General features: G+C 40.7%; 2 protein-coding genes and 1 long non-coding RNA gene across 5 annotated transcripts in view; 2 read left to right on the top strand and 1 right to left on the bottom strand.

Moving 5' to 3' along the window:
* Positions 1 to 437: 437 nt before the first annotated feature.
* On the top strand, positions 438 to 1975 carry LOC133412995 (uncharacterized). Its single transcript, XR_009769815.1, has 2 exons — positions 438 to 561; positions 1489 to 1975. It is a non-coding gene; the product is annotated as an uncharacterized LOC133412995 (long non-coding RNA).
* A 4845-nt stretch (positions 1976 to 6820) lies between these two features.
* qrsl1 (glutaminyl-tRNA amidotransferase subunit QRSL1) lies at positions 6821 to 16656 on the bottom strand. The gene is made up of 11 exons (XM_061697411.1): positions 16551 to 16656; positions 16108 to 16267; positions 15929 to 16027; positions 15750 to 15846; positions 14808 to 14969; positions 14550 to 14725; positions 13385 to 13497; positions 11153 to 11345; positions 10853 to 10970; positions 9610 to 9815; positions 6821 to 8588 (listed from the first exon to the last, which is right to left on the bottom strand). Exons 1-11 carry the CDS (start codon positions 16572 to 16574, stop codon positions 8377 to 8379), a joined length of 1560 nt encoding a protein of 519 aa, XP_061553395.1. The 5' UTR covers positions 16575 to 16656; the 3' UTR covers positions 6821 to 8376.
* rtn4ip1 (reticulon 4 interacting protein 1) overlaps positions 16211 to 19758 on the top strand; it is a 9761-nt gene continuing 6213 nt past the window's right edge. Inside the window, exons 1-3 of one of the 3 annotated variants that reach the window (XM_061697413.1) lie at positions 16211 to 16282; positions 17019 to 17207; positions 18353 to 18504. In XM_061697413.1, the coding sequence (XP_061553397.1) occupies positions 16255 to 16282; positions 17019 to 17207; positions 18353 to 18504 (369 nt within the window). In that variant the 5' untranslated portion in view covers positions 16211 to 16254. Of the gene's footprint in view, positions 16283 to 16757; positions 17208 to 18352; positions 18505 to 19758 lie in introns of those variants that run through there. The other 2 variants (XM_061697414.1, XM_061697412.1) reach the window with 2 other exon arrangements.

Genomic DNA, 19758 nt, shown 5'->3' with positions numbered 1-19758 from the left:
AACGTGGTCAAAATAAATCCACTTGATTAAAGGCGTGACAACTAGCCAAAAGAGGGCGCAATTTGGTCATTTTTTCATATTAAAATAATACACGTATTGTTGAAATGTTCAATTGCTTTATATTTGTAATAGTTTACACACTAACAGAGCAGTGTTGTATTTCACATAAAAATAAAATTTTTATAGTGAGCTTGATGCTATACGTAGTATAAGTAGCAATATTTACATTCATATATACTTATAAATTATTTTTTTAATTGCCCATTTCCTTGTTTGGACCCTCTATTTATATTCATTTTTATTTATTTTTTAAATAACAAAAATTCGAATCAGCAGAACACTTCTGACAGCCCCTGAATGCATCAGTTCACAGAAGGCGTCGCTGCATGACGTCATCTCGGGTATAAATGAGGCCTGAGCCCATTTTCAATCATCTTGTGACCACCTGTCTGTCTTCTTATCATCTCAACCACCCGAGTCTCTCTTTACACTCGCAGCAAGATAAAGATGTCTGTCGCCTTCCTTGGGGCCCTCCTCTTGGTCCTCGTGCTTTCAACACCAGTAAGTTTGAAAAGAAATCTTTTTGTTTTTAGTTTAACAAGCACATGTTTGAACTGTGCTCAGAGTGCCCCTGTTTCTATTAGCGAGCATGCTGACGCAGGTTGCGTTCATTTGTAATTAACGAGGCTTAAACATTACAAGAGCGAGCAGCGGTCCGCTTAAAGTAATGTAAAACCCGAGTTGCGTCTTTTTTTTTTTTTTTGTGGGGTGGGGGGGCCTCTTGTGAGCCTTGAGACCCATTCACGTGTCACTATTTAGGTTGGGGCTAAACTTTCCCCACACCTGAATGCAAGCATGACCTCAACTGAAATACTAAATATAAATACAGTTTATTCTGTCTGTTGACTTAATACTGATTTGTATACAGCGGTGGCAAATTTTTTAGATTGAAGCTCAATTAGCAGTTTATGACTTACAGGTTTCAAATTCAAGGCCCAGGGGCCATATCAGGCTTTCCACATAATGTTGTGCGAATTTGTCAACATTTTATTTTTTTTACATTTTTTTTTCTAAATGTCTTCACTTTTAACATTTTGAGTTATTGCAAAGCCTTTTTTTTGACACCAAGCCCCCTTTTTTTTTTAAATGAATTGAATATAAGTTGACTAAATTTTACTGGCTCCTGATTTCAAAACTAGCTGTCTATCAATTATTATTTTTTTGTGTGTGTGTGTGTGTAATAATGAGATGATCGTACGGGTTCAGTCATTATAGTCCTCTGAGCGAATATTCACTGAAATACAAAGAAACTGAAGTGTTTGGAAATGATTGTGACTAAAGCGCAGCACTGTCCCAAAGTATTTATTTTTCTAGTGTAATCTGTGATGTTGGGTCTCTTCCCCCCCCCCCCCCCCCCCCCCCCGCGCGATATTGTGACTTTGTGAGATTTATGAGCAGCCTTAACCTATTTTGCCAATTGTGTTGCAGATGGTCCATGGGCAGACCACCACAAATGGGCTCGGGAATGCAACTTCTGTCGCATCCACCGTGAGGCCAGCCATCGCCAACACCACTGATAAGAACGCATGCTCCAGGGTGAACGGCCCCTCCTTGCTGTTGCTGGCTCTCACCTTGGCCCCTCTGCTCCACAGTTGGTGGTGCTGATGTGTTCGTCCGTGGCTCCACTCACTGGACATTAAGAGTTCAATGGCCTAATTGCCACGTAATCACTGGGTTTCTCAAAAGATGAGACACGGCATGTCTTCGCATCAAGTAGTGGGAGTCTTGCATTGACTGGACTTTTACCAGGGAGTAATGCATTGTGTGCTGTTCAATATTGGCTATGTTTTTGACTTTATGTCCAGTGAGGTGTTTTTAATATGAAGGATGCCAGTTTAATGTTTTTTTTTTTTTTGCCTTTTTGAAAAATTTGCTTTTTAGGTCTTTTTGTAAATTCAATAAATGTTCAACTTAAGTGATTCTGCATGCAGCTTTTTATTTGCTTGTTTCTTGTGGCATATATCGTAAAGCTTAATTGGTAGTGTGGGTGCCAGATGACTCCTTTCTAAATTGCAAAATAATTGAATTGGTACTTAGATGGCGCTGGTATCATTACATGCGTACTGAATTAAAAGTGGAGTTAAAGTGCTTTACTTGGGCAAGTAAAACTGGGCTAAATAGATGGTGTAGAAATTGAGCAGTTGTTCAAAAAGGCTTGTCATGACTCGCCTTAACTTTAAGTGGTTAATTTATGAAACTGACCAACATGGCACAATATTCCAGAGACTTTCTTCACTCGAATCATATGTTGTCGGACTGCTGGAAAATACTCGTGGAAGCTAGGCTAAACTGACAAAGGGTGCAGTTGGGAAATTCTCTCTGACACCCTAACGCTCCTCAGTGTGAGTGTTCGGCGTGGCAGACTGTGCTCGCTCTCTTTTGAATTTACAAACTTTTATCCGTGAATGCGGTTCAAATCCCCTGTCAGCCCATAGCCCTCACATTTTGCTTGAATAGCTGCCTGTCACTCTGTCACCCAAGCAAGAGCAGCCACGCTCTGTATAACTGAACGGCACATACTAACTGCTCCGAGTTTGGGAACAGTCCAGTGTAGTGGCGTGTATTTCCAAATGCACCTGAGAATTGTAGGGTTTTTGCTGTGGTGAAGATGCGTTCTATAAAGTGGATGCTCTTTCATAATTCTGTGACTCTGGAAAGAGTGTTTTTACAAATGGAAACCAACATTTGAGTATTATGGTAAACTTTTGTTGCTCAGTGTATGTGTTACAACTACCAATGTGCAACACTTGGTGCCAGGATTTGCGCTAATTGACTAAATATAAAAAGCAAACCTTGCTCATGCCTCAGCTGACAGTTTACAATTCTGTGTGTGGAAAATGAAGGTGACTTCTACATCCCTGAAGTGCTGACTCTGTATACTGAGGTTCAGGTCTAAAATCGCATTAACGACTTAAAATAAATACTTTGGCTATTATTTTGCACTTACATTAAATGAAATAGTCCATTTTCAATTCAGGTTGACAGCTGACTATACTCCACATGCGATAAAATGACTGAACACAGAAGCAGACATTTTTGGTTTGCTGTGGGTGATTTGTTTGGCTGAATATGAGGAGAATGCAAATATAAACCAATTTTATTTGATTGTAAGCTTCAACCAAGCATCCTTTTTCAGAGTTTTTTTTTTTTTTTTTTTTTTAATAATAGTAGGTTGGGAAGTTCGTTAAATACAGCACCAAAGTTGCTTAGCTGGCAACACTGAGTATGATCCTCGTTTCACGCCCAGGCTGTCATGGTAACAAAAGCCGTAGTCTGTATTTAAAGGTAGGCACTTAATTGTGTTCATGTTTTTCACTTTGGTACAACTAGCGTCAACCACAAAATTAGCTTGTTTCATCACTCGAGCCAACGAAGATTATGCCCCTCAAACTTGTGCAACTTTTTAAAGACATTTGGGCAACATTAAATGAAGAAAAGGTCTGTGAGGTCGCTATAGTGACAAAGTCACGCAGCTCATCACAAATAGCGACGGTACAACATAGTGGAGGCTGTGAGCTGTTTGAAGATCGATAATTGACTTTCAGCAGGTAAATAATTCATACTGACCATTCCAGCCTTCACCTGCTGCTTGGCCCGTCAAAGGGGGCTCTTTCAAAGAGTGAGACATGGAATTCACCGGACTCCCCCTTGGTTTTGGTCTGTGTGGGAATTTTCATTTTATGACAGTAGCTGCATTGTCCAGCTCATCTTATCTTCTAAAAAACAGACTTCATTGGGACGTGTGCTGAATAGGCCTGCTCCCTCATTCCTTCCTCTTACTTCCTGGTGCCACAGTTACCACCTTTACACATACTGCATAGGTTTCTCCTTTGGGTTTTTTTTATATTCGAAGGTGAGGATGGTGACTTTTTGACCTTGCTGCGGTGGCATTCCTCCAGCTCAGTAGAGACTCTTGAATGGCAGCGGAATGTGGCCGGGTGATGGAGACGAGACTTCTGCTTTCGTTGACCGCCTGAGTGTGACCACTCAAAGCCTTCTTCGTCTTCCCTTCCCGCCACTCCACACAGCTCCTGAAATGTAAGGAAACCTGAGCTCGGGTGTGCTGACAAAGTAGAGAAAGCAAACATGATTGATCTTAGGAAGAGGAATGGCCTGAGGTTTCCAGTACACACACACAACCACAAATCTAATATTACACCAAATTTGTCCTTAAATTAGTATATACAATTCAACTTTCTTGATTCAATTGGCTCGCAATATATATTTTGTACTTTATGACAAAACAATCTCATACCAGTCAGACAGTGTTTTTTTGTTTTTTTTAAAATCATAAAATCATTAATCCAGTGCATCATAGCTTTCAGACCTTTGTTACTCCTCTGCATCATTTCACTGCATTGTGGCTTACCAGCATGAAACTAACAACTACTGACAACATTCAGGAAACAGGTGTGCTTCCTACGAATTGGTACTCTTTTGTTTGGCATGCACTGTGTGCAACCACTCCTAATCTGTGTGTGCGCGTGTAGCGTTTAATATTTAATGCTACTCGGTTTGGAAAACGCCTGCTTCTGTTCCAGCGTGGCTGCAGAACCAGTGTGCCAGCACGGTTGGGTGTGTTTGGTATTGAACTTGAGAGCCCTGACCTTTGCTAAATCTTTTGGATGAACTACAACACAGGTTACGAGGATGTTCAGGTTCAGCATCGGTGACCTCTGACCTCACAAATAGTAGCTGTCGGGCGGAATCTTCGCATCTCCAAAACCATTGTTTTTCAAGAACTTAGAATAAAAAAAATTAATTGGGGGGAGTTATTAAACATTGTATTGTTCATGTTCTCAAACTATTTTCAACACTTTGGATTGTTTAATAATAATTTAAAAAAATAACAGACCCATGTGGGGAGTCAGGACTGACCAATAATATCGCAGTGTGGAAAAATATGAAAAAGGCCAAATTTGGTGTGTGATTGACTGACAAGTCCAGGGTGTAGTCATACCTTTTGCCTGACATCAACTGGGATAGGCCCCAGTTCCTCACGAGCATCAATCCACTTATCCCCCCCTCAGAAACACAAATAATCTTTATCGCGGCCATATGTGCACCCATAGCAGATTTGGATCACCACATCCTATTCACAGAACTCGAGAAATTGAAACCAAGGATTTTTTTTTTTCTTGGACAACACTGATCTCACACTTGTGAAAATGCGAGTACTATTTGTATTTCCCTTGCAATTTAACATTAGTGACAAATCAATGAGCAAGTCGCAGCACAATGTATTATATGCCTCCATGACATGATGCTTCAGTGGGCTTCATGATGAATTTGTTAGAGAGAATTGACACTCCACGAACCCTAATGTGAGGTCACGTTGTAAATATATTGGCCAAATACAAGCTGGGTGGCCAATTATCTGGCTGCCATGGTGGCCAGCTATCTCTATGAGAGCCTGCTAATGGTTTGCTGTCTGTCTGCTGCAGATAAAGTTCTGCGTGACCTGCTTTTGATGTGGCTTGCATGTGACTTATTTGTCACTCAGGAAGCCACAACTTTACCTCAGTTTTTGGAAATGGCAGGTTAACACTGCTTATGCACATGCCCTCATACTTCATTTCAGCAGTGTGGTCTGGAAAAACATTTGACATCTCCAGTCCCAAAAAGCACATTAACACCATGCATTACAAAGGAACCTGCTGCTCAAAATGTGACACTTAAGATTGAGTATGTTTAAATTTAATAAATAATAGGACCTGACCACAACTTTCAACGTGTCCTGCAATAGGGGGTACCCCAGCCCTTACCCAAAGTCCGATGGGATCGTCTCCATCTCGCTCGTGACCCTTATGAGGACAAGTGCTATAGAAAAGGGACAGATAGCTTTATTACAGTGGGTCTTGTCTGCATTGATGTAGAAATACACTGCGACATACTGGTAGTGTAAAAGAAATACCTGACAATTCTTAGCTTTTGTCCAAGTAGACTTTTTCAAACAGACAGCTCTACTGTGTATCGTATCACATTCCATTGTGCAGGTGTCCCTGCAATTGCTTGAATGTCATAAAATGTGTGTGACTGGTGATAATGATAAATGGTTTGACATGTTTTTCTCTGCCCGAATTAAGCTTGTTTCATTAAATGCTGACAAAAGACAACACTAACGTAACTAGTAGAACAATGTAGTTTTTTGTACAGGTCACACCAGAGAAAACAGCTACTTTAAAGACAGTACATGAATTGAGAGATGAGGAGAGGCAGCACAGTGGACGACTGGTTAGCGCATCTGCCACTCCGTTCTGAGGACCAGGGTTCAAATCCCCCCTGTGTGGAATTTCCATTTTCTTCCCATGCCTGCGTGGGTTTCCTCCCACATCCCAAAAACATGCATGGCAGGTTAATCGAAGACTCTAAATTGCCCGTAGGTGTGAATGTGAATGCGAATGGTTGTTTGTTTCTATGTGCCTTGCGATTGGCTGGCGACCAGTTCAGGGTGTACCCTGCTTCTCGCCCGAAGATAGCTGAGATAGGCTCCAGCACGCCCGTGACCCTAGTGAGGATAAGCGGTACGGAAAATGGATGGATGGGTGCATTGCTACTTTCAGCAGGAGTTATCTAAATTTAGCCAGGAAGCTAATTGTAGCAACTGTGACCTGGGATTTGGGGAGATGCAGTCTTAACAATGAGAAAATGATGCAGGTACTTTTATATAAATAGAAATGCTCACTGTAGTTATTCAAATAAGTGTCAATGTACAGTATGAATAGAGTCAGAGATTGACAAAAGGACTTCAATTCCCATGTAGAACAGAAAAAACATTTAAACAGGTACTTGTATATACATTTATTTAAAATGTTAATTATCCAAGCAAGCATATTTGGGCCAATTAGCAGGGAACGAGGTCAGGGTTATTTGGAACCCAAGTCACCAAGAGGAGGTTATTTGAGTTTCTGTGAACACTTCTTTAAGCACCTTTCCAGCTCTGTTATTGGCGGACTGGGCTAATTTCATCTGCGCTCACGTGACATTTAAATGCACAGCTTCTCAATTAGTCTCACCTTAAGATCCACACTTCCCTCATGGTCATTAAGCTCCACTTCTATAGAACTTAAACCAAGATAATAAGCGTGCTTATTATTATTTTTTCTTAAACAAATGTTCACGTAGCAACACAAAATACCAAAGTAAACATAAAATGCTGTTTTTTAAATTTTATTTTTTGAAGGAAAAATAACTTCAAAGCTACTTGGCTCTGTGTGGGAAAAATCAATTCCCCAACCTTTTAAAGGACATGCCCCAGCATTCCAATCGGATTCAAGTCTGGACTATGACAAGGCCACTCCAAAACCTTTTTTTTTTTTTTTTAAAGCCACTCACAAGTTGACTTGCTAATGTGTTTTGGATCGTTGTCCTGCTGCAGAAACCAAGTGTGGTTCAGTTTGAAGTCACGAACTGTTGCTCGCTGTTGCTCTTGGGAGTAATTTTTGTAGGCTGGCCACTCCTGGGAAGGTTCAGCACTGATCTATGTTTTCTCCATTTGGGGACAATGATGCTCACCATGGTTCATTGGAGTCCTAGAGTTTTAGAAATGGCTTTGTAATCCTTCCCAGACTGATTAATGTCAATTACTTTATTTCTCATCTGTTAAATGTATTTGGATTGTGGCATTTTGTTGCCTCTTTTTGAGATATTTTGGCCAGATTTGAGACGGGGCAAATACTTTTTTCACGGCACTGTAATTCCTATCAAAGGGTTGAGCGGTTGAAACACAGAGGAAGAAAGTGTACACATTAAAATCTCTATTATTTTACATGGGTCAAGATGTAGTAACTAACTATCAACATTTGGCTCTGGTCACATGGCTGAAGTCTGTTCCTTTTTACTGGATTAAGAGTCATTCATTCATTCATTCATTTTCTGAGCCGCTTCTCCTCACTAGGGTCGCGGGCGTGCTGGAGCCAATCCTAGCTGTCATCGGGCAGGAGGCGGGGTACACCCTGAACTGGTTGCCAGCCAATCGCAGGGCACATAGGAACAAACAACCATTCGCACTCACAGTCATGCCTACGGGTAATTTAGAGTCTCCAATTCATGCATGTTTTTGGGATGTGGGAGGAAACCGGAGTGCCCGGAGAAAACCCACGCAGGCACGGGGAGAACATGCAAACTCCACACAGGCGGGGCCGGGGATTGAACCCGGGTCCTCAGAACTGTGAGGCTGACGCTCTAACCAGTCGGCCACTGTGCCGCCGGATTAAGAGTCACAGTAAGGCAATAAAATAATTTCAATCTCTAATACATGATTATCTCATACCGGATTGCAGAGGTTACAGTGGGCTACTACTTCATCTCATTTATTCATCTCTGCACCCCTGCAAAGCTATGATTGTAACTGGAACTCTGCCTGCTGGATTCCTCAAAGTCACTGATGGAGGGAAACCCAACCCTTTGTTCGATCCACTGGGCAACACTAAGCAGCTTCTTGTCTCGGAAGGCGGGCCCTATGAGCTGTAAGCCAATGGGAAGGCCTTTTCTGGATAAGGAAGTTGGCACAGAAACAGCGGGGAGACCTGGAGGGAGGAAAAACGAGAGATGAAGGACAGTTCATGGAAAGGTGATGATTAGGATCTTCAGCGTAGTTACACGTTAATTTGGAGAGTGATAACGAACAGGAAGAAGTCGACCGAATGACCTGAAGGCAAACATGTCAGTAAAGGTTTCTTGTCAAAATATCCATTCATCTATTTTCTGTGCCGCTTATCCTCACTGAGGTTGCGGGTGTGCTGGAGCCTATCCCAGCCGACTTTGGGCGAGAGGCGGGGTACACTCTGAACTGGTCGCCAGCCAATCGCAGAGCACATCTAGACAAACAACCATTCACAGTCACATTCACACCTACGGGCAATTTAGAGTCTTCAATTAACCTGCAATGCATGTTTTTGGAAACCAGAATACCCGGAGAAAACCCACGCAGCCATGGTGAGAACATGCAAACTCCGCACAGACGAGGCCGGATTTGAATCCGGGTCCTCAGAACTGTGAGGCGGTCACTGTGCCGCCCATGTCAAAATATTAGTTAGTAAAATATGAAAAATAAAATAATACCACCTGAATAAAGGCACTTTAACGGATGAAGTAGTACTGTGCATCCCAGACAAAAATTAAAAGCACTGGAGTAGGTTGTGCATTTACTGGATTAGTTAATTTATCATTAATTAACTGTGATAAAAACATCTTGCATGGCAGGGGTAAAAAAAATAAATAAATCCAAACCATGAGACAAACGTCAAGAAAAAAAACAAGCAAACTTTCAATTTTACAACCGCCCCCCAAAAAAAACAAAAATAAAAAATAATCAACAATTGTGTGCTAGGGTAAGTAGTCACACATGAATTAATGTGATGTTTTGATGATGGCTATATTAAAACAGTGGTTGCGGCTGTAAATACCAATGTAAAAAGAGCCCATTGTATTAGCTTATGAAAGATTTTGCATGGCATCTTTTGTGGCTTTTTGTGCTCAGGCCCGTACAAAAATACCTTTTTCGATATGAAACTTTTAACTTCCTCTCTCAGCTTGCTTTGTCTTTACCTGCCGTGTTGGCGGGAATGGTGAAGACATCCTCCTGCAAGCTGCGCGTGCGGTTGTCTTCTTGTGCGAAGTCGTTGTAACGCGGGGCGTCTGAGAGAGTGATGGGTGTCAGCAGAACATCGACACCCGAGTTGAACACGTGTTTGAAATCGTCTGCAATCAGTCGACAAACCCTCTGGGCTTTCAAGAAGTAATGCTCGTAGTTTCTGACAAAGTGGGAGGAAAAGGTTACAATGTTGGAGAAAGAAGAAAATATGTTCAAAGGATCTTGGAAAAATATTCACTAAATCACTGAAATCTGAAAAGAATTAATTGATTGTATTAAATAACCGGTTTATGATATATATTCTTCCAAAGCGCTGTTATTATAGTTCGTTCAAAGCAGATATACTACGGAAAGTAAAATTTAAAGAGCTTGTATACAAATAGATGGGTCTCTGAAAGGCATTAAGTGCACCCACGTCTACTTCTGCCTCTCGCTGTCACGGTAATGAAATCTGTTCTCGCCACTGGCCCTGTTGTATGTGGGGCAGGATGAGGGCAGGCTCGTTTGCATGAGGGCGGGCTGCCCCTTTAAACGGGCTGGTTTCAGCGACAAGTATTGTGGGAAATGTGTTTTATCATTCTTGATCCTTGGGGTATTTTTAACATGTGGGAACTGTTTTAATGGTGTAAAAAAAAAAAGATAAATATGTTTTAACACACTTGAGGGTTGCCATCTTTGTAGTATGCAATGCGAGCTGATGACTTAGAAATAGACAGCCATCCATCCATTTTCCATAAAGCTTCTCCTCCCTAGCGTCATGGTCATGCTGGAGCCTATCCCACTTAACTGGGCAAGAGGCAGGTACACCCTGAACTGGTCGCCAGCCAATCACAGGGCACATATAGACAACCAACCATTCGCACTCGCACTCACACCTACGGGCAATTTAGAGTCTTCAATTAACCTACCATGCATGTTTTGGGGCTGTGGGAGGAAACCGGAGTGCCCGGAGCAAACCTGCAAACTCCACACAGGCAAAGAACTTCATAGCAGTTGGAATCTTAATATTTCTAAACAAGACAAGACCGGCAAGCAGAAGTGGGCCAAAACAATTGGTAAGCCCGTGATATGCTGTCTTCTTGGTTTTATCAGCATTGCAGTGCTGTGCAGTCCCATCAATTCATACAATTTCCATTCATCCGTACATTGTCCATCCAATATAAATTATTGTCTCATGAGAAAAAAAAGTTGTCTTACTGTTTCAGCAAGAAGTAGTTTCCACATAATATCCTGCCTCTCACAACATCATTGAAACCCTCATGTCGTGTGGTGGCATACATGACCTCTGTGGAACTGTCCATTTGGCTACGATGGCCTGATCAATGGGAACAAATATGTATTATTATCCTCATCATCTTCAAACATCAATATGTCTATATGAGAGAGGATACGGGGGACTTTCTCTCTAGCTTTTCAATGAATAGTAACCAAAAAACAGACTTCCTGTCCAACCCCCAATGTATGTGGTATATGAAAGCTCCGTCTGTAGGTTCTTACCATACTGTAGGCCATCGAAACACGCCATGTTCGATGCCACCTCAGCGCAGCACAAAATGTGGTAACAGGCAGTGGAATACTGACTGTGGGGAAGGGACACTTGCTCCACGCGTGCACCCGATTTCTCAAACATGTCAGCTACCCGACTCCACTCTGAAACAGTTTCCTTGGACAGTCCAGGGGGGTAGAACTCCTGAACCCGATGGGACACACACACACACACATACACACACACACACACACACACACACACAAAGCTTTAGCTATCGCAGGTGTCAAATAAGATCGCATGATAGCTTACATTTGGACACATTGACGGTAGTAAACATCCAGCCATCCATTCTCTCTACTGTTTGTTGTACAGTGCATATAGTGGGAATTGATGCAATGCCCATTTAATTATGGTATTCAAAAGCAGAACACAGCAGTGACAGAAGCATGGACATTTATACTAGTGCAAACCCAAGAGAGGTGTCCTGGGTGGTCTACCAATAATACTGAAAGAAGGTAATCCTAGTTGCCATGGTAACAACCGCGAGTATTTGTGATGAACATGAAGAATGTAATGCTGTATTAAGTACTGTTTGTATGTGATATACTAGTATTGCCCTTTGAAGGGCAAGCAAGCATATCTGCTAACACATTTTGTAACTGAAATGGATGGCAAATTATTTCTCCAAGCCAATCAAAGAAGAAAGGTAATGACAATAATACAAACGCCAATTCTAATGAAGATGGGATGTTGTGCGAAACATAAGTCAAAACACAATATAATGATTTGCAAATCCTTTTCAACCTATGTTCAGTTGAATACACTACAAAGACAAGATATTTAATGTTCAAACTGATGAATGTTATTGTTGTTTTTTTTTTGTTTTTTTTTAAATATTCTCTTATTTTGAATTTGATGCCTGCAACACGATCCAAAAAAGCTGGGACAGTGGCAACAAAAGTTGAGGTATACTAAAAAAAAAAAAAAACCTGTTTGGAATATTCCACAGGTGAACAGGTTAATTGGAAACAGGTGAGTGTCATGATTGGGTATAAAAGGAGCATCCCCGAAAGGCTCAGTTGTTCACAAGCAAGGATGAGGCAAGGTTCACCACTTTGTGAACTACTGTGAGCAAATAGTCCAACAGTTTGAGAACAATGTTTCTCTACATACAATTGCAAGGCATTTAGGCATTTCATCATCTATGGTCCATATCATCGTCAAAAGATTCGGAGAATCAGGAGAAATCTCTGCACGTAAGCGGCAAGGCCAAAAACCAACATGAATGCTTGTGAACTTTGATCCCTCTGGTGGCACTGCGTTAAAAAACATCATCATTGTGTAAAGGATCTTGCCACGTGGGTTCAGGAAGCCTTGAGAAAAGGATCCATTCATTTTCCATACCACTTATCCTCACTAGGGTCACAGGCATGCTGGCGCTCATCTCAGCTGACTCTGGGCGAGAGGCGGGGTACACCCTGAACTGGTCACCAGCCAATGGCAGCGCACACAGACAAACCATTGCTGTCATTCAAGCAACTTCTTATTCAGGGGCATCCCTGCTTATTTCAACAAGACAATGCCAAGTCACATTCTGCTCATGTTACAATTGCCTGGATTTTTAGTAAAAGAGTGCAAGTACGAGACTGGCCTGCCTGTCTCCCTATTGAAAATGTGTGGTGCATTGTAAAGCACAAAATACGATAATGGGGACAGAGCAAATGAAGTTGATCATCAAGCAAAAATGGGAAAGCTTTCCACCTATAGAGTTCCAACAATTAGTGTCCTCAGTTTCCAATCGCTTAATGAGTGTTGTTAAAAGGAAAAGTTATATGACACAGTGGTAAATATGCCACTATCCACGCTTTTTTGGAAGGTGTTGCAGGCATTACATTCAAAATGAGTGAATGTTTGCAAAGAAACTAAGTTGATCAGTTTGAACATTTAAGATCTTGTCTTTGTAGTGTATTCAATTGAATATAGGCTGAAGGATTTGCAAATCATTGTATTGTTTTTATTTACATTTTACAGAATGTCCCAAATTCATTGGAATTTGGGCAAAAAATACAATGAAATAATATAATTATATTTATCAATATATTTATTCATTATATTATATACATATAATTATAAAGATATCATTACAGGAGAGAAAAGGTTTCAATACATTTCTGGTGTGAAAATGTTTCATTTGCACATCTATGAATGAGAGCCCTATGAAGATACAAGCGTAAATTAACCTTTGGAATGCCTACGAAGAGGTTCTTGACGTCTAGGTTTTCAGGCAGCTCTGTTGACGATGGGGGTGCAGGAACTGTTGTTGAGTCTTTTGTGTCAACGCCTTGGAGAATACCTGGTTGATGTGTCAACAAGATCACAGATAAGCTTTTTCAGTAACGTTTCAACACTTCTGATGTTTACGAAAGAACAAATGAATAACCTGCCTATATTTGATTTCGAGAGGCCTATTATAGGACAAGCAAGCATACTTGGTAACTTTAAAGGGACATATTATGGAAAATGTACTTTTGAATTGCTTGTATACCAATAATTGATCCCTGCAGTGCCTGCCTACCCATCAAGTGTGAAATGTATCAACCATGTAAATCTTCCTATCTATTCCAGCAGTATACTGGGCGGATGAGAGCTGGCTCACTTGCATGAGACAGGGCAGATATATAGACAGTACTAAAAAAGTTGTTAAGGGGTGATCGATTATGATCGATGATGGCCTTTGTCCAAAAAAAATAATAATAATCATGATTGATGTGACCTTTGACCTGTACGCCCCAGCTTTTTAACCACTGAACATATATGGACAATAAAATCTACATCTGGACTTCCTCTATTCAAAAAAGTATATATGTAAACAGCTCTATCAGTCTATAAAAGACATCATGTAGCTGTCTGGGGTTTTCGTACCCATGTAGCATGTGTGGGACATGATAAGACACCGCCCTTATCGTAGGGCCACCCACCATTTTCTCTGTAACAACAACATTAAAAAAAAAAAAAGTCTTTCAAAATCAACAGCATTTACCAACAAAATGTTTACTTCATTGCCATGAAAGAATTAATTCATTCATTAATCGTCCATAGCTGTATTGACATGCCAAAGCACACAAATAAAGGAGCTTGCTAAAAGCCCCCACCGCTCTCTGAAATCCCATTGCAAGACAACTCAAAGTTTTAACTTCAGGCAGTATAACCATATGATTTCACTTATGCATTCAGCAAATAAAAAGCAATGATATACAGTCCTATCAAAATCATAATGGAAGAACAGTCTATTATCCCAATATATCACTGCAATGTGATTCAAATTCACAATTTTGAAAAGATTTCTAAAACCATCTAATGTATGTCAGTCATTGCTATGGGGTTAAATTTCCAATCACAACCTACTTAAAATAATGGCTGCATCGCTGGCACTTCGTGTCATAATGCCTGGAACGTCAAAGGAGTTGACCAGAGGTATAAGGCCATATCTTGACAGCAGCCCATACGTTGGCTTCAGAGCCACAACACCACACAGTGCTCCTGGGTTACGGGTGGAACCACCTGTGTCCGACCCTAAAGCTCTACCAGGAAGACAATATTACAATGTCACTCTCTTTCACTTTGTTACATTTTTTTTTTAGATTGAAGCAGGTGATGCCTCACAGGTAACTGGTCAGGGAGGCCACAGCTGCTGCGCTTCCTCCTGAACTTCCTCCAGAGATAACCCAGTCAGAGTCCGGTACCGCACCGGTGCGCTCACAGTAGGGAGTAGCGTAGCTCCACGGGTTCCTCACTGGCCCAAATGCACCATCAGTACTGCCCGAACTGGAAGACAAAGACAGGCAATATGCTGACAAATGACTGCTGCGACTGATATATTTCATATTTCCTTAAACTGTGGCTGAGTTTAATTTGTTTATCCTCAAATATTTGTATGATATCTGACATTATACGTTTTTCATTCGCCCGCAACCAACAATTTACAATAATAATATAATGAAATGAAAACCAAAAAACCCATTTGTACTCAAAATGATTCAATGTTAAAACATCTGTTGTTAGTTTATTAAGGATCACATTCACAAACATGTTTTAATGAAAGGAGCATTTTTCTAAAAGAAAGCACTTTCTTGTTATCTTTAAAGAAAGATTTATTTCTATTACCAGTATTTCTGTAGATGTCAATGAAAGTTCATCCTTAGGGAAAAACATTTCAATCATGTCATTTTTATATACCTTTTCTACCATTATTATATAATATAATTTCTAAAATAGCTTAATAAATGAAATTGGAGTTTAGTCAAACAAATTAGAGATTTTATTTTAAGGCCATATTGCCCAGCCCTACAGCTTTGTTGCTTCGGTAATGATATCATCAGCACACATTGTGGTACCAGACGACACATTAAAGGTAATTACGGCCACCGAGTGGATCCGCTCGCTATTCGAAAGAAAGAACAAAAAATAGAGATATAGTTGTTTATTTTTTGGATGACGTGACGAGAGATCAAATGAATCAAGAGTGGATGCCACTATTTGAGGAAATACGGTACGACGCAAACATGCCGTGCATTAAATGTTTGATATCGCCAGCAATGCTTATACCCCATGGCAAACTCGTCCATGTTGGTCTTCCCAATGAGAACAGCTCCCTGGTCAAACAGCTTCTGCACGACTGTAGCGCTGTACGGTGGAGTGTAGTCTGCAACAGGGACAATCAGCTAATCGACGCTGCTTATAAATACCATTGAATGAACACATAATGCGCATTTGTGTCCTCATACCTTTAAGCATCCTCGACGCACATGTGGTCTTGACATTTTTCGTGCAAAAGTTGTCTTTGACTGCGAAAGGGATTCCATCAAGAGGACCTTTAGGGGTACCTATTGAAGATCAGAAAATATTGCCGTGACTAACCGAACACACATGCAGTATGATACTTCCACAGGAGCTGTTCTTTCACCTCTTAGTAGTCTGGTCTCTGCTTCTTGAGCCTGCTTCAAGGCTAGTTCCTCTGTCACTGTGATGTAAGCATTTAGATGCTGGTTCTGCTTGATGCGGTTCAAGCATTTCCTACACAGCTCAGTTGGAGAGATCTTTCCCTCTCTGAATGCAACGGAAACCTGGAAAATTCAAAAGTACGTCCAAAGTTTGGATGCTGTGTGTGTGTGTGTTATTGTCTGTAGTCAAATTATTCTGGAAGTGTTACAAACTAAACACGAAGAATATACCGGTATAAGAGCCACAACGTTATTTAGCTATGTCGACATTCATGTAGTACAGAGCTAAAAGTCGATATTCGACAAACACACGCTGTAAACACAAGCCTGCTTCAGGCAGAGTGGTCTATTATGTATGATTTAATGAAGCAAAGAGGCAATTTTTAAACACCCAAGCCGTACTAACCTCTCGTAAAGTGAGGTTGAGCATATTTACGCTACTTTGAGGATTTCGCTGTCAACCTTCAACACGGTGTGGCGCAAGCACCAGAGAGCTGCCATGTTTTGGGGGAAAGTCCGGCGACTGTAAGAACGCTTTGTTTCATTGGCTTGTGCTCGTTCAACCTTGGCTCTGATTGGTTGAGAAGAGTAAGCCCTCATTTCAGGAAGTGGTCGCTTGAAAGGACGAAACATTTCACTTTCTCCAATATGATCATTAAAAGAGAGGAAATGTTTACAGTAAGAAGGTAGTCGTGCTGTCAGAAACATTAGCGTCAGCTTAATGATGTGCTTTGCAGGTATAACAGTCCCTTTTCCCACAGGGATGGAAATGTGGGTCTAATTTGTTGATAATTCAACTTTTCAGACATGTCAGCGATTAGACGTGTGGTGGACAGTAGGTGGTTATTTCACTGTAACATTTCGAGAACATCAGTTTCCAGGTTTTTCAAGACCTCAAGCAGCTGCAGAACTGTCATGCCCGCATGGGTGATTGATAAATACGGAGCCAATGATGTTCTGCGCTTCAGCAAAAATGCGAGCTTCCCGGTCATCAACTACCCCAACGAGGTGATCGTCAAGGTGTTTGCAGCAGGACTGAACCCAATTGACGTCAGCATGAGAGGCGAGTGACACGTTTACGGCCCCAACATTCAAACTGGGACTCTGTGACAAGCAGACAGCGGTGGGAAATTACGAACAACAAATACTTACTATGTAGAAGAAGATTGTTCAGCGTTTTGTACTTTACTAAGGACTATTTAGTTTTTCGAGCGATTTAAAAAAATAAATAAATTACTTTTAGTCCCTACATTTGAAAACAGCTGTCTGCACTTTCTGCACCTTACTTTGTCAAAATAGACTCACTAATATGTTCAACTTCTGCAGATGAGTTGACCTAAAAAGACCTAAATAGAGATCTTGATTGATTGCTCGATTGAGGTATTTGGGACTAACAATGTGAAGCATTAATAACAATGGCGCAGCAGATTGGGAGAAGCAAGATATTCCCCATCCGTGACATTATTGAAGAAAATTGTTTGATGTTTTCGGCTCCAAGACTGATTCATGGCGAATGCAGTTGTGACTTGTGGCAGACTAAAAACCACCAACTTCGAGCGTTCGATTTTTTTCATTTTATCTGAAAAAATAAGTACAGGTCAATTGTATTTTTTCTGTTGTTATAATTAGCTAATTTAGACTTATTTGTTTGTCAGTTCACAATGTTGGCAATTTTCGCAAAGCCACGGAAACACGTTATCTTAATTGGCTAGCAGGTTTTTTTTTTCTCAGTATGAGCACTATGCACTTTTATGTGCAGAGATGCTTTTCTTTTCATGTGCAAAATTATCAAAACAAGTATTTTATATAACTGACAAGTAGAAAAGTAAAAATTTTTTTTTTTTTTTTACTAAGTCAATTCAAAGCATGTACTTTTTTTTTTTTTTTTTACTTACACCAGGAGTTGAAGTTTCTGTACTTCTACCTGAGTGCGGTTTAAGTACTATTGCCACCTCCGCAATTAGATTTGACACAGATGAACCCACATGCTATAATAATGTATCCTTATTACAACAAGAACAATGTTAAAAATCCACTTCACACATGCCTGTCATTTGTTTTTCTGTCTGTCCTAGATGTTCTGAAGGGCATCAAACCACAGAAAGCAGTTGTATAGTGAAATTAAAAGTAACACAAAAGTCATGTCGAGATGTTTAATCAATAATTAACTATTATTCAGTGCAATAATGATGTCTTGCACTCTGCCAGGGGGCTATGGTGCTGCCACCCTGTCCATGAGGAGAGACCCTCTCAATATTAATCAGACGGGCAGCGAGTTCCCGCTCACCCTGGGGAGAGACGTGTCTGGCGTCATCATGGAGTGTGGCCTGGATGTGAAGTACTTCCAAGAAAGAGATGAGGTAAAAAAAATAAATACATAAAAATAAAAAAGAGTGACACACCTTTTATTAGGCATCAACGCAATGTGCTGGCATAGGTGAGAGGTTTGAAATATTCAGTATTTAGGTTCATGCAGTACAATTCTGCAAAGTACAAACAGTACAATTTTAAATGATTGTAAAATGAATACCTCTCCGAGAGTGTTCATCAAAACGGACCATAATTATCTTTACATCTTTACTCAGGTTCCTCCTGAGCAACCTTTACAAAAGGAAAAGAGATATTACCCACAATCCTCAATTATCCTCACTAGGGTTGACCTACCATGCGTGTTTTTGGAATGTGGGAGGAAAATGGAGTACCCTGAGAAAACCCACGCAGGCACGGAGAGAGCATGCAAACTCCACACAGGCGAGGCCGGATTTGAGCCCAGGTCCTCAGGACTGTGAGGCAGATGTGCTAACCAGTTGGTCCACTGTGCTGTTCTGGCTGACATACAATTAGTGCCAAAAAGGTAGATTATGGTATTACAAAAATACATTATAAAGAGCATATAGATCCAAGGTTTTAATAACTTTCGCAGTGTGTCATGGTCCTTTCACTGCTGTGAAAAAGTATTGGCCCCCTTCTCAAATTCTTATATTTTTGCATAGTTTCCCCCACTTGAATGTTCAAGATCATCATACAAATGTAAATATCATACAAATATAACCCAAGTGAACTTAAAATGCTGTTTTTTTTCCCATTGTGATTTCATTTATTAAGGAAAAAAAACTGTTCAAAGTTACCTGGCCCTGTGTGGAAAAAAATAATTACCTCCCTTGTTAAATCATGAATTAATTGTGGCTAATCACAATTTTTGGTTATTTTTTTTCTGATCACACCCAAGCCTAATTACCTCCAGACCTGTTCAGTCAAGAAATCACTTCAACAGAATATGTCCTGGCAAAATCAAGTCAGACAAAAGATCTAAAAAAGCTGCAACACGATCCAAAGAAATTCTCGTCGAGAAAGAAGAAGAAATGACCTTTATTGTCATGACCATGCATGCATGCACACAAAATGTGTTCTCTGCATTTTACCCATCACAGTGCACACACACACTTGTTAGTGGAACACACTGGAGCAGGGGGGCAGCTAAAGCGCCCGGGGAGCAGTTCGGGGTATCACTGTCTTGCTCAAGGACACCACAGCCATGAGTCCAGGGGATGTTGGCGGATGCATTATAGTAGCTTTTTTTTTTTTTCTTTTTTTCTTCTTAATCCCCCCAAAAG

Source organism: Phycodurus eques, chromosome 14, assembly GCF_024500275.1.
Source record: "Phycodurus eques isolate BA_2022a chromosome 14, UOR_Pequ_1.1, whole genome shotgun sequence".
NCBI classification, from domain to species: domain Eukaryota; kingdom Metazoa; phylum Chordata; class Actinopteri; order Syngnathiformes; family Syngnathidae; genus Phycodurus; species Phycodurus eques.
The sequence above is the reverse complement of the archived record's forward strand: the minus strand, read 5'-3'. Positions and strand labels throughout refer to the sequence as shown.

What these genes read in the sequence shown, in the direction of transcription:
- qrsl1 (XM_061697411.1), bottom strand. Translation starts at nt 16,574, where the DNA reads ATGCTCAACCTCACTTTACGAGAG. An exon ending in AGAGACCAGACTACTAAGAG is followed by an intron (nt 16,028 to 16,107) that starts GTGAAAGAACAG and finishes GATCTTCAATAG; the next exon opens with GTACCCCTAAAGGTCCTCTT. An exon ending in TTTCGATGGCCTACAGTATG is followed by an intron (nt 10,971 to 11,152) that starts GTAAGAACCTAC and finishes CCCATTGATCAG; the next exon opens with GCCATCGTAGCCAAATGGAC.